We start from the raw sequence: 13,540 nt of genomic DNA on the forward strand, positions 1-13,540 counted from the left end.
ACTGCTCTACCCAGGAAACGGAGCAGGGACCAGACCTCAACAGCACCGGGACCCATCTGTCCAGCGCAGCTCACGAGCCTGTCAGCACCCCGTGCCGGGCCCGTTTCTCCCCGTGCCTGTCTGTTCTCGGGACACATGGGTGGAGTTTCCATTTACCCACCACCACCTGGCACCCGCTCTACCCACTGCTGCCCCCCGAGAGCACAGCCTTGCCCCCAGGTGCCATCCAAACTTCGTGCCGCTACAAAACATCCATCCTGTCCCACCACGATGCTCCGGCTCGTATGGGGGCCCAGCAGGCGGGGGGGCCGAGGCTGCGTGGCTGAAGGCCAAGCTGGAGGATGCAGGGGGGTTGCGGGAAGGGGAATGGGGTGAATCCAGCAAGGGGGGTGACTGGGCTAGAGCAGTGTGAATGGCAGAATCTGTAGCCCCATCCCCGGGGCTCAGGATCACACAGTCAACATGCAGCCGAGCTGGGGGCAGAACCCAGGAGTCCTGCACCAGGGGCCAGCTGCCAGGTCCTGTGCTCCAGAGGCAGGCGGCACCCCATCCCCCCACCGGCCCAGGGAGGGGGCGAGGATTCAGTGCCTGCCCCCACTTCTTTCAAATCAGAGTGTGGAACGGGCACAGTCCGCCTCCCCCGGCCAGGATTAGAGCTAATGGGATTTACCATTTCAGCCAATATCCCCTTGAATACAGGACCGGGGGCGGGGTGGAGAGCTTCTCTCTGGCTCCAGATCTCCCTGCCCCAGAAGCACCATGGCTCCCCTAAGCTGTTTCTAATTAAAGTCAGCCCTAGCCTGTCCATCACCCCTTCCCCAGCCCGCCCAGGAGACCAGGCTTCACTGGCACGGATGGTGGCAGGGGGCGGGGGGTAAGGGCACAGCTCGCACCAGATCCAGGCCACGTACAGCTAGTCCCATCACAGCCAGTCCTTGGAAGTCCCAGCCCCCCCCCCCCCCCGCTCTAACCCACTAGACCCTACTCCCCTCCCAGAGCACGGGACAGAACCCAGGAGTCCTGGCTCCCAGCCCCCCCACTCTAACCCACTAGACCCCACTCCCCTCCCAGAGCAGGGGACAGAACCCAGGAGTCCTGGCTCCCAGCCCCCCCGCTCTAACCCACTAGACCCCACTCCCCTCCCAGAGCAGGGGACAGAACCCAGGAGTCCTGGCTCCCCCCTGCCTGAAAGAGCAGTTGGGAATCCCAGTTCCGCTGGCAGCCCCAGGAGGGGAAAGAAGCGAGGCAGGGCCAGCGTTACATAAAACATGTTTCATATTCAATGGGGGTACAGGAGTCCGCGTGTATCCAACACTCGAGAGCCGTGGGGGGGCAGGTGGTGCTATACACACGGGCCACGTCCCAGGGCAGAACCACGGGCAACATGTCACACCAAGCACAGACCGGGGGGTGGGGGATATAAATACATGTGCTGGGGAGGAGCTGACAGTATGTCCGCCCGCCCGGGGCGGGGGGGTGGGGGGCAGGATGTTCTCGTTACAATCACTGTGCTGCCCGGGGGGGGGGGGGGGAACGGGGGACACTCAAGGCGCTGGCGTTACTTGCTAATCGCTCCCCCCTGCTGGCTGGTTAGGTGGCTCCCCAAGCTGGGGGGAGTGGGTGAGGCCCAATTTCCCTCCATCTTGGGGAAGAGGGATGGGGGGGGCACATGCATGACTGCGGGGGGGGGGAGGGTGCAAAGAAAAAATTAATATACCCCTTGCCAACCAGCCCACCGAGGAACAGCAACTAATTACCCAGCCCAAACTGAGCTAACGGGCTCCCACCACTCGCCCCTGGGGGACAGGATCCCCAGGGCTACCATCCTTCTGCTATGGGCAAGTCCTGGGGGGCAGCGGTCCCTGATGTGTCTCCCCTAAACTCCTGCTCAGCCCAGCAGGCGCCTCTCAGGGTGTCCCCACAGCAAGCAGTCGTGATAATGGGAGTGACCCCCCCTGCTGCAGAGGCGGGGGGGGCTGCTGCAGGGGGAGGAATCCTGCCTCTTGAAGTGACATGATTTGGTGTCGGGGGGGGGGGGGGGGGGGGGGGGGGGGGAGGAGGATACCCAGGCCCCTGCAGCAGGGCCCTGCTGAGCTTCGTTTTGCTCCGGGGTGACCTCGGCGGGGGGGGTGTGTGTGTGGTCATTTAGCAGCTGTGGGTGCCTTTGTGCACTGCCCCAGTGGAGACGCAGGGAAGCTGGGGCCGGATAAGGGGCCGGCAGCTTCTGAAACCCTGGGGGAGGGGGGTGGGGCGCGAGGCTGAGTGGCAATTTCCACCCTGGTCCCGATTCTGCCACTGAATCCACACACCCCCGCCCCTGGCCCGGCCCCCCCTTGGGAGCGTTCACCACCCTTGCACAGAGACTACACTGGCCAGTCCCCCACCAGCTCTGCCAGCCCCCCTTGTGTCTGTACAGTGTGGTGCGGGGGGAGGGCAGGGAATGTGTTGGGGGGAGTGGCAGGGGGTTTTCAGGGCACATGCAGCAGGGAGGCTGGGGGAAGGGCCACGTTGCCAGCAGGGGGCGCTGCCCTAGCAAGTGATTCTAAATCCCCCCCCCATGAAAGATGGAAAGTGATGAGACCCAGAACCGACTCCCCCAGCTGCCCCCCTCCCCCTGCAGTGCCCCCCCCACAGCACAGACCAGGCAGCCCCCCCACACAGAAGCTTAAAGCTGCCTTGAGGAATTCACCTCCGTGTTTAGACTCACGTCACAGGGCACCAAGAACAACATAAAAACAACACAAAAGAAAGGCCACTGCCACACGCAGGTCCGTCCGTGTGCCCCCCCGCCCCCCCCAGCCCTGGGCAGCAGGGGGCCTGCCCCAGCACGGAAGCAGATGCCCCCCGCCCCCCTATATATTTATATATCTATATATTCATCACACACACACAGAGATCCGTGCAAACCTCGGGGGCGGGGGGGACCAGAACTGAGACCCCAGATCAAACCCACAGCAACCGGTGCCGGAACGAAAGCAAAACCCAACGAGCTGGGGAGGGGGGAAGAGACCCACGCAGCCCCGCGCGGGCAGCCGACGGGTCCTGCCAGCCTGCGAGGGGGTGGGGAGAGGGGCGGCTCTCGCTCACTTCTTGTTCTTCAGCTGGTTGGCCAGCCAGTCCAGGCCCTCGTAGAGCCCGTCCCCGCTGGTGGCGCACGTGGCCTGGATGTACCAGTTGCGATGACGCAGGGAGTGCAAGCCCAGCTTGTCCGTGATCTCCGCCGCGTTCATGGCGTTGGGCAGGTCCTGGGGGGCAGAGGGGGGCGGGGGGGTTACCAGCCTGCCTGACCAGACACCACAGCGACAGGCACGTCGCCCGCAGAGAACTCCGTGCCAGGGCGGCCATGGCTGGAGGGGCCCTGGGGGTGGACGGCACCCACCTGCTTGTTGGCGAAGACGAGGAGCACGGCGTCCCGCAGCTCGTCCTCGGCCAGCATCCGCATCAGCTCCTCACGCGCCTCGTTCACCCGCTCCCGGTCGTTGCTGTCCACCACAAAGATCAGCCCTGGGGGGCGGAGGGAGGGCACTGACACCAGGCACCGGGGGGAAGGTTTTGCAACTCACAGACCCACAGTTAGGAAGCCCCACCCCGTTCCGGGGCTGTGCATGACAGAGTGCGCCCCCAAATCTCTTCCTGGGGGGGTGACAGTGCACCCCCAGACTCCTCCTCACCACCCCATCTTGGAGGGGATGACAGGGTGCACCCCCAAACCCCACCTCACCACCCCACCCCACCTTGGGGGGTGACCATGCATCCCCAGACCCCTCCTCACCACCCCACCCCTCTAATGGGAGGTTGAACAATTCTCTTCCCCCCACCCACTCAAACCCATGGCGGGGGCTGTGGGGGCAGAAGAGAAACAGAAACCCTCTAACCCCCCCCCCCCCCCACACACACACACACATATACTCAGACAGCCCTAGACTATCGCTGGACAGGGGAGGGAAGGGCCCCCAGGGAGGGGCACAGAACAGGCTGGGCTCAGGACCTAGGGGGCAGGGGAGGGGACGGAGGGGGGCGGGGGGCCCCGTACCCTGGGTGTTCTGGAAGTAGTGCCGCCAGAGCGGCCGGATCTTGTCCTGGCCGCCCACGTCCCACACGGTGAAGCTGATGTTCTTGTACTCGACAGTCTCCACGTTGAACCCTGCGGGGGGGGGAGGTTAGCCACAGATGTGGGGGGCAGCCAGCCCTGCCCCCAGTGGGGGCTCCGCCCTCTTTGCCTCGGGCACGTTTGCCAGCGAGGGGCACTGCTCAGTGACAGCCACCGCAGGGTCTCCAGGCACTGGAGTGAGACCCAGCAAACTCATCTCACACAGAAGCCTCTCAACGGGCAAAAAAGAAACTGAGGCATGGAGGGGGGCAGGGCAGGTTTAGACGGGGAAATTGAGGCACAGAGGTCAGTAACTTGCCTCCAAATTCAGACAGCAGCAAAGCTGGGCAAAGAACCCAGGCATCCTGGCTCCCAGCCCCCCCCCACTCTAACCACTAGACCCCACTCCCCTCCCAGAGCTGCAGACAGGACCCAGGAGCCAAACAACCCTAGCAACCTGCCAGGGCCCAGGCCTGTTATGGGTCAGCTGGTCCTTTCCTCCTGCCTCCCCAGGCCAGTATATGGGGCTGTGTGCTCACCGGACCACGCCCGTCACACGGGAGTCCCTGTCCCCATGGCAGGGCCGGCTGATGGGAGCCCCTGGGGGCCGTGGCCTGGCTCCCGGCCCTACCTATGGTGGGGATAGTGGTGACGATCTCGCCCAGCTTCAGCTTGTAGAGGATGGTGGTCTTCCCGGCCGCGTCCAGCCCCACCATCAGGATGCGCATCTCCTTCTTGCCGATCAGGCTCTTCAGCAGGTTGCCGAAGATGTTGCCCATGGTGGTGGTGGGGGCGCGGTGCAGGGGCTCCCGGGGCCGGCTCGCTCGCGGTGCGTTCCTGGCGTCGAGGCCGGTTCCTGGGCGGCGGGAAGGGCAAAGCCGGCCGGCATCAGGTGCCTGCGGAGACGGCAGCTCCCAGCGGGCCCGGATGCAGGGGGGCGTACACCCCAGGAGCTCTGCTCCATGGCGGGGATAGGTCGGGCAGGGCGTTCGGTGGCTCATGCCCCGAGTCCCGGCTCGATGCCCGGCCAGCCCACTCCTGATCCCCAGGTGCTCAGCAGCCACGCCCCGCAGTGACTGTGAGAGGCCCTGCTGGCCCACTGGCTTCAGGCTACCCCAGCCCAGCCCCACAGCCGGGGGGACAGGGGAGACTCACAGGCAATCGGTGAGGAGGACAGCGCCACAGGCTGGCTTTGTGCGCCCCACAAGGGACCTTTCTCCCTGCGTCACAATACTGAAAGGCAGAGCCGGGGGGCAGCCGTGCCAGGCCGTGCCCAGCACCCACCAGGGCCAGCTGACTCGGTGGCCCTCGCTCCCCGGCCATGGAGTGTCGGCCCCCAAGGCACTGACAGCAGGGTCACGGCAGTGCTGCCAGTGAGGGCCAGGAGTGGCACATGCAGGGCGGGGGGGGGGGGGGTGTTCACTGTGGGGGGGTCCATCACACAGGGGGTGCAGGGGCAGCCCCCGCTCCTAACACTGCATGCTAGCCAATCAAAACAGGCCTTCCCCTAGCACCTGCCAACCGCAGCCCCCAGGAGGTGGGTCCAGACCAGCCTTAACACAGATGTAACACAGATGGGGAAACTGAGGCACTGAGCCAGGGACTTGCCCAAGGCCACGGAGTGAACAGAAGAATTCCCAGCCTCCAGCTAACACTCCCCGCCAAAGCTGGGAATAGAACCCAGGAGTCCTGGCTCCCAGCCCCCGCAGCCACCCCCCCCCGCCCGCCCCTCACATGGTACCTGTGCAGGGGAACGGGGCACCGGCACCTCTCACCCTTCCATGTCCCTCTTGTTGGTGTTTTAGGCCATTCCCTGCCCTTGGGGTATCAGCAGCCCCTGCCCACCGTGCCTCCCTCTGGCTCCCTCGAATCCCAGCGCCCCTTTGCCAGGGCCTGATCCTGCCCCTCTACAGCATCTCCAGCCAGCACACGGCACCGCCAGGGCCCCCCTCAGACCCACAAGCCCAGGAGCCCCACATTAAGGCAGGCCCCGGGCCCCCCAGGGCTGAGACCCACCCACCCAAAATGACTAATAATGAAGCATGACACAGTTCCCTGCCTTCCACCCTGACACGTCACAAGTGATAATGGGGGGAGGACCCCGCCCAGGAAACCCACAGGGGGTTCACTCGCTGGTCAGCATGGGGGCAAGACCCCAGGCCCCTTGCCCCCCCCGGTCCCGCTGCATGCCCCCCCCGGGAAAGAAGGGCCCCTGGGGGAAAGGTAGCCCCCAAGCTCAGGGGGGACAGTGCTCAGAGAACAGGGCCGTGCCCACAATTTGGAAGGGCCCAGCCCCCCACATGGGGCTCTCAGCCCCTTCCACTATTGGGGTCTGCAAATAGGACCCCAAAAGCAGCCTTCCACAGCAGCAGGGGGAGCAAAGCCAGCTGCCCCCGTCGGGATGCTGGCAGGCCCCAGCTAGTCTCCCCGAGGGGCACGCCCCCCCCCCCCCGACACTCCATTCTGGAGGGGGTCCCGGGGGGGGAAGGGATGCCTGGGTCCAGCCCCTCTGCTGGGTCTGAGACACCCCCGCTCCCAGGGCTCCCCACACTCAGTGACATGGGCGGGTCAGCTGCCTGCCCCCCCAGGTAACAGGCCCCACTGCAGCATGTGCACCCCCAGATGGCCTGCACCCAACCCCCCACCCTGCCAGGGGGCAGGCTTGCTCCCCCCATACCCCCTCCGGGTACGGGCCCCATTGCATGCCCCACTCCCCCCCCAAAGGGCAGGCTTGCTCCCCCCCATGCACCCCACTGAGCGTGCCCCCCCTTGGGGACGGGCCCCATTGCATGCCTTGCTGCCCCCCCAGGGGGCAGGCTTGCTCCCCCCCATGCACCCCACTGAGCGTGCCCCCCCTTGGGGACGGGCCCCATTGCATGCCTTGCTGCCCCCCCAGGGGGCAGGCTTCTCCCCCCCATGCACCCCACTGAGCGTGCCCCCCCTTGGGGACGGGCCCCATTGCATGCCCCACTCCCCCCCCAGGGGGCAGGCTTCTCCCCCCCATGCACCCCACTGAGCGTGCCCCCCCCAGGCCCCTGCACCCCGCACCTACCTGCTCCGGCTCCGGCTCCGGCTCGCGCTCTTCCTCCCGCCCCCTCCCCAGCTGACTCTGCACCGACCCCCCTCCCCCCCGGCCGGAAGCAGCAGGCCCTGTGCACGCACCCCGCGATCTCGCGAGAGCTGTCGCCTAGCCCTGGGGAGAGGGGGGGCAGCAAACCTCGCGAGATCAGCCACCCATCCCCATGGCAACCGCTGCAGCAGTGCAGGGGGGTGCTGCACGAGTGGGGGAGGGGAAGTGCATGGGGGGGGGCTGAGCATTGTGGGCCTTGTGCGTGCCTGGGGGCGCTGGGTGGGGCTGTGCCCCGGGGGGTGGAGCGGGGGGGGTCACAGCAGCGTGGGAGTGGGGCGCGGGGGGGCTGGAGCGTGAATAGGGAGGCTGAGATTCATGACGGCCAGGTGCCACCGGGCGTGTGCGCGGGGGGGCCGTGGTGCACTAGTGGGGGCGTGCATGGGGGGGCCGTGGTGCATTAGCAGGGGAGATGTGCACGGGGGGGGGCCGTGGTGCATTAGCTGGGGTGATGTGCACGGGGGGGCCGTGGTGCACTAGCGGGGGTGACGTGCGCGGAGGGCCGTGGTGCACTAGCGGGGGTGACGTGCACGGGGGGGGGCCGTGGTGCATTAGCGGGGGTGACGTGCACGGGGGGGCCGTGGTGCACTAGCGGGGGCGTGCATGGGGGGGCCGTGGTGCATTAGCAGGGGAGATGTGAACGGGGGGGCCGTGGTGCATTAGCAGGGGTGATGTGCACGGGGGGGCCGTGGTGCACTAGCGGGGGCGTGCACGGGGGGGGCCGCGGTGCACTAGCGGGGGTGACGTGCACGGGGGGGCTGTGGTGCACTAGCGGGGGCGTGCACGGGGGGCCCACGGTGCACTAGCGGGGGTGACGTGCACGGGGGGGCCGTGGTGCACTAGCGGGGGTGACGTGCACGGGGGGCCGCGGTGCACTAGCGGGGGTGACGTGCGCGGGGGGGCTGTGGTGCACTAGCGGGGGTGACGTGCACGGGGGGGCCGTGGTGCACTAGCGGGGGCGTGCATGGGGGGGCCGTAGTGCATTAGCAGGGGAGACATGAAGGGGGGGGCCGTGGTGCATTAGCTGGGGTGACGTGCACGGGGGGGGCGTGGTGCATTAGCGGGGGCGTGCACGGGGGGTCCGTGGTGCATTAGCGGGGGTGACGTGCACGGGGGGCCGTGGTGCACTAGCGGGGGTGACGTGCACGGGGTGGGCCGTGGTGCATTAGCGGGGGTGACGTGCACGGGGTGGGCCGTGGTGCATTAGCGGGGCTGATGTGCACGGGGGGGCCATCGTGCATTAGCAGGGGTGACGTGCACGGGGGGGCCGTGGTGCATTAGCTGGGGTGACGTGCATGGGGGGACGGGGGCGTACACGGGGGGGCCGTGGTGCACTAGCGGGGGCGTGCACGGGGGGGCCGCGGTGCACTAGCGGGGGTGACGTGCGCGGGGGGGCCGTGGTGCACTAGCGGGGGTGACGTGCGCGGGGGGGCGTGGTGCACTAGCGGGGGTGGCGTGCACGGGGGGGCGTGGTGCACTAGTGGGGGCGTGCATGGGGGGCCGTGGTGCATTAGCAGGGGTGATGTGCACGGGGGGGCCGTGGTGCACTAGCGGGGGCGTGCATGGGTGGGCCGTGGTGCATTAGCAGGGGAGACGTGCACGGGGGGGGCCGTGGTGCATTAGCTGGGGTGACGTGCACGTGGGGGGCATGGTGCATTAGCGGGGGCATGCACAGGGGGTCCGTGGTGCACTAGCGGGGGTGACGTGCACGGGGGAGCCGTGGTGCATTAGCGGGGGTGACGTGCACGGGGGGCCGTGGTGCACTAGCGGGGGTGACGTGCACGGGGGGCCGTGGTGCATTAGCGGGGTGACGTGCACGGGGGGCCGTGGTGCACTAGCGGGGGTGACGTGCACGGGGGGGCCGTGGTGCACTAGCGGGGGTGACGTGCACGGGGTGGGCCATGGTGCATTAGCGGGGCTGATGTGCACGGGGGGGCCATCGTGCATTAGCGGGGGTGACGTGCACGGGGGGGCGGGGGCGTGCACGGGGGGGCCGCGGTGCACTAGCGGGGGTGACGTGCGCGGGGGGGCCGTGGTGCACTAGCGGGGGTGACGTGCACGGGGGGGCGTGGTGCACTAGTGGGGGCGTGCATGGGGGGGCCGTGGTGCATTAGCAGGGGAGATGTGCACGGGGGGGGCCGTGGTGCATTAGCTGGGGTGACGTGCACGGGGGGGCCGTGGTGCACTAGCGGGGGTGACGTACACGGGGTGGGCCGTGGTGCATTAGCGGGGCTGATGTGCACGGGGGGGGCCATCGTGCATTAGCGGGTGTGATGTGCACGGGGGGGCCGTGGTGCATTAGCTGGGGTGACGTGCACGGGGGGGTGGGGGCGTGCACGGGGGGGCCATGGTGCATTAGCGGGGCTGATGTGCACGGGGGGGCCGTGGTGCATTAGCGGGACTGATGTGCACGGGGGGGCCATGGTGCACTAGCAGGCTTCCCCCAGCCAGCTTCCCCCTCCACCCCCCTGAGGGTGGGGCTGGGAGCCAGGACTCCTGGGTTCTATCCTGGCTCTGCCATGGGCGGATCTGCTGCATCTCAGTGGGAGCTGGGTAAATCTCCCCTGTTCAGCGGCCTGGCCCTGCGCCCCGCTGGGATTTGGGTGGTGGGGAGCTGCCTGTGCCGCTCTTCTCCAGCAGGTGGCGCACTGCGCCTTGCAGTGAGGACCCACGTGGTAGGAGGGGGTTGAACATGAACTTAGCCCTGGGAGCTGGGCCTGTCCACACTTGCCCCGTGGGCAGCCGGGCTGGGCACCCCCCGGCCGGGCGCCAGGATTCTTTCAGTGCAGTTGGGTACACTTCAACCGCAGCCCGGGAGTCGGGGCTCCCGGGTTCCTTCCTCCCCAAGGCACTGCACACAGAGCCCCCCACTGCACACAGAGCCCCCCCGCGCCGCCTCACTGCACACAGAGCCCCCCCAGCTCCCCCTCACTGCACACAGAGCCCCCCACTGCACACAGAGCCCCCCTGCACCCCCTCACTGCACACAGAGCCCCCCACTGCACACAGAGCCCCCCTGCACCCCCTCACTGCACACAGAGCCCCCCCGCGCCGCCTCACTGCACACAGAGCCCCCCCGGCGCCTCACTCACTGCTCATGGTACACACACAGAGACCCCTGTGCACACACAGCCCCGCACTCTGTACAATCCCCCGCCCGCTGTGGCTGGAGGCTGGGCTGGCTGCGGGGCAGGCTGAGGGCAGGGCAGGGCCTGTGTGTTTGCAGCGTGAGTCAGAGCCTGCGGCTCGCAGGGAGCCTCCCACCTCAGCTGTTAGCAGAGCAGGATGCTGGCAAGCGGGGCCTCCCCAGGGCAGGCGCAGCCCCACCCGCCACATTGAAGCCCTTCAGCCCTGCCCTGGGGGGGTAGCAGGGAGGGGAGCATGGGAAGACGCCCTGGCAGCATGGGCCGAGCCCCCCGAACCTCACTGCACGTGGGGATCCAGCCCCATGTTGGGGCGCGGGTGCGGGGAGGCTGTTCCCAGCCTCTCTGGGCTTCCACATTCAGTGATCCGCTGGTCCCATAGCCAACGCTGTCTCCCACACCCTCCTGCCCGACTTACCTGCCCCTGGAATCCCAGCACACTTTCTACTGGGGTCTCATTGAGGGCCCCTGGCTCGGTGTCCTGGATCCCAGGATGACCCATCTAGCCTGGTCCCCATCACCCACGGCTGCAGAGGAAATGCACGAACCCCATGGTGGCCAGCCCTGGAATGAGTGGCCCAGGGGGGAGGCCCCTGCCCCGTCAGGTTGGGGCTGCCTCATTCCCCAGGAGGGAGGGCGCCTGACCCCGCCCAGCTCTCCTCCCCTCTGATGCCCTGTGGCTGAGAGTCCCACAGGCCAACCGCCTGCCATGCAAAGGGCATTCAGCTGAGTCGGGTTTACACTGCTGCCCTTCAGTCCTGCCAAAGGCCCCCGGGGGGGACAGGAGGGTGTGCAGGGTTTCCCCTTCAGAAGTGTGACGAAGTGGGACTGTTCTTAATGTTTCCTCTGAATAGTGTGGGGGTGCCTCCGTTTCCCCTAGGCAGTTCTTAAGTATCTTGGGGGTGGAGTAAGGGTGTATGATCATTGCAGAGCCCTAGAGGGCAGGTGTGTGCAGGAGTCTGGACACAGAGAATGGCCAACACCCTGTTTCCTGGCAACTGATGGCCTGGGCCCTTCCCCCCACTTGCAAGGTGAGAGCTGAAGGGTTGGAGAACAAAGGAATCAGGTGACCTCCTGGCCCGGGAAAGGAACAAAGCCCAGAGCAGGGGGGGCTGGAGGGGGTTTTCAGTTTGGGGCTGGCTGGGACATGGAGTGAAGTGCAGACGTGGTTGTCTGGCTCACTGCCCCCCAAAATGGACCCAGCTGAGGGGTCCCGTTCTCTGCACCTGCAAGCTCTGTTTTAGACCATGTTCCTGTCGTCTAATAAACCTTCTGTTTTACTGGCTGGCTGAGAGTCACGTCTGACTGCGAAGTTGGGGTGCAGGACCCTCTGGCTTCCCCAGGAGCCCCGCCTGAGCGGACTCGCTGGGGGAAGCGCACGGAGGGGCAGAGGATGCTGAATGCTCCGAGGTCAGACCCAGGAAGGTGGAAGCTGTGTGAGCTGTGTGTCCTGAAGACAGGCTGCTCACAGAAAGGCGACTGCCCCAGAGTCCTGACTGGCTTCATGGGGAGCAGTTCCAGAGCATCGCCCAGGGACTCCGTGACAAGAAGCAATGCCCCACTCTGGTCTTGGGGGTGGTGCAGTACGGGGCAGGGGACCCCGTGCAGTTTGAAATGTGGGGGGCGAGGTGGTGTGTGGCAGGTCAGGGGGCAGAGTGATGCACTCTCCCCGGCTAGTATCTACGCAGCCTCTGGCTGATTTTGGGCCTGCAGCTGCAAGCGCTCCCTGGGAGAGTTCACCCTGTGACGAAGTGGGACTGTTCTTAATGTTTCCTCTGAATAGTGTGGGGGTGCCTCAGTTTCCCCTAGGCAGTTCTTAAGTATCTAGGGGGTGGGGTAAGGGTGTATGATCATTGCAGAGCCCTAGAGGGCAGGGGTGTGCAGGAGTCTGGACACAGAGAATGGCCGACACCCTGTTTCCTGGCAACTGATGGCCTGGGCCCTTCCCCCCCTGCAAGGTGAGAGCTGAAGGGTTGGAGAACAAAGGAATCAGGTGACCTACTGGCCCGGGAAAGGAACAAAGCCCAGAGGAGGAGGGGCTGGAGGGTTTTTCAGTTTGGGGCTGGCTGGGACATGGAGTGAAGTGCAGACGTGGTTGTCTGGCTCACTGCCCCCCAAAATGGACCCAGCTGAGGGGTCCCGTTCTCTGCGCCTGCAAGCTCTGTTTTAGACCATGTTCCTGTCGTCTAATAAACCTTCTGTTTTACTGGCTGGCTGAGAGTCACGTCTGACTGCGGAGTTGGGGTGCAGGACCCTCTGGCTTCCCCAGGAGCCCCGCCTGAGCGGACTCGCTGGGGGAAGCGCACGGAGGGGCAGAGGATGCTGAATGCTCCGAGGTCAGACCCAGGAAGGTGGAAGCTGTGTGAGCTGTGTGTCCTGCAGACAGGCTGCTCACAGAAAGGCGACTGCCCCAGAGTCCTGACTGGCTTCATGGGGAGCAGTTCCAGAGCATCGCCCAGGGACTCCGTGACACACCCTCACCCCAGGGTTGTAGGGGAGGGTGTCTCTGCTCTAGTGGGGTCCTGGCACACGAAATCCACTGGGGCAGAGAGGAGTGTGTGTCCCATGAGCTGCTAGGTCTCGCAGTGCCACCCTGCGTGCAATGGCCACCCCCACATGGCAGCAAAGTCATTCCCTGGGGCCCTGGAGCACAACCCAGGAGGGATTTCCAGAGCAAGCAGCTTGGGCCATGGAGAGAGACAGGCAGAGGTGCAAATAACACACACACACATCACACCGAGCCCAACTGCACCCACTGCCTGCCTCTCCCACTCCCCTGTGATGGGACACTTGCTCCTCAGCCTTAAACGCAGGCCTCGTGGGATGAAGAATTGTCCTGTCCTCCACATGAGCGACTAGACCCCACTCCCCTCCCAGAACCAGGGATAGAACCCAGGAGTCCTGGCTCCCAGCTCCCCCACCCCCGCACTGGACCCCACTCCCCATCCAGAACCAGGGATAGAACCCAGGAGTCCCAGCCCCCGCCCCCTCCAATCCCTCTTCCTCCCAGTTTCCATTTAACAAATGTTTAACCATCCTATTTGCTGCCCCAGGGCTTCCTGCCCCACCCCAGGGAAAGGGTCCGTGCGAGGAGCCCTGCACCCATGCCAGCCCCTGCAGCCGTGAGGGGCACAACAGCAGAGGGGACCCCGAGGCCTGAGCAGGCCCCGCCCGGCAAGC

The 13,540-nt window shown here is 66.2% G+C and overlaps 1 protein-coding gene across 1 annotated transcript; it reads right to left on the reverse strand.

The window, feature by feature from the left end:
* Nucleotides 1-1,252: 1,252 nt before the first annotated feature.
* On the reverse strand, nt 1,253-7,238 carry ARF3 (ARF GTPase 3). The gene is made up of 5 exons (XM_048831615.2): nt 7,143-7,238; nt 4,722-4,946; nt 4,034-4,144; nt 3,380-3,504; nt 1,253-3,245 (listed from the first exon to the last, which is right to left on the reverse strand). Exons 2-5 carry the CDS (start codon nt 4,867-4,869, stop codon nt 3,084-3,086), a joined length of 546 nt encoding a protein of 181 aa, XP_048687572.1. The 5' UTR covers nt 4,870-4,946; nt 7,143-7,238; the 3' UTR covers nt 1,253-3,083.
* Nucleotides 7,239-13,540: the final 6,302 nt, after the last annotated feature.

Source organism: Caretta caretta, chromosome 20 (genome assembly GCF_965140235.1).
Source record: "Caretta caretta isolate rCarCar2 chromosome 20, rCarCar1.hap1, whole genome shotgun sequence".
Classification (NCBI taxonomy): domain Eukaryota; kingdom Metazoa; phylum Chordata; order Testudines; family Cheloniidae; genus Caretta; species Caretta caretta.

Excerpts from the sequence above, each read along its gene's own strand:
- ARF3 (XM_048831615.2), bottom strand. The coding sequence starts at position 4,869 with ATGGGCAACATCTTCGGCAACCTGCTGAAGAGCCTGATCGGCAAGAAG. Across the intron at positions 4,145-4,721 it reads CACCACTATCCCCACCATAG|GGTTCAACGTGGAGACTGTC; the intron begins GTAGGGCCGGGA and ends CCCCCCCCGCAG. Across the intron at positions 3,246-3,379 it reads TCGTCTTCGCCAACAAGCAG|GACCTGCCCAACGCCATGAA; the intron begins GTGGGTGCCGTC and ends TCTGCCCCCCAG.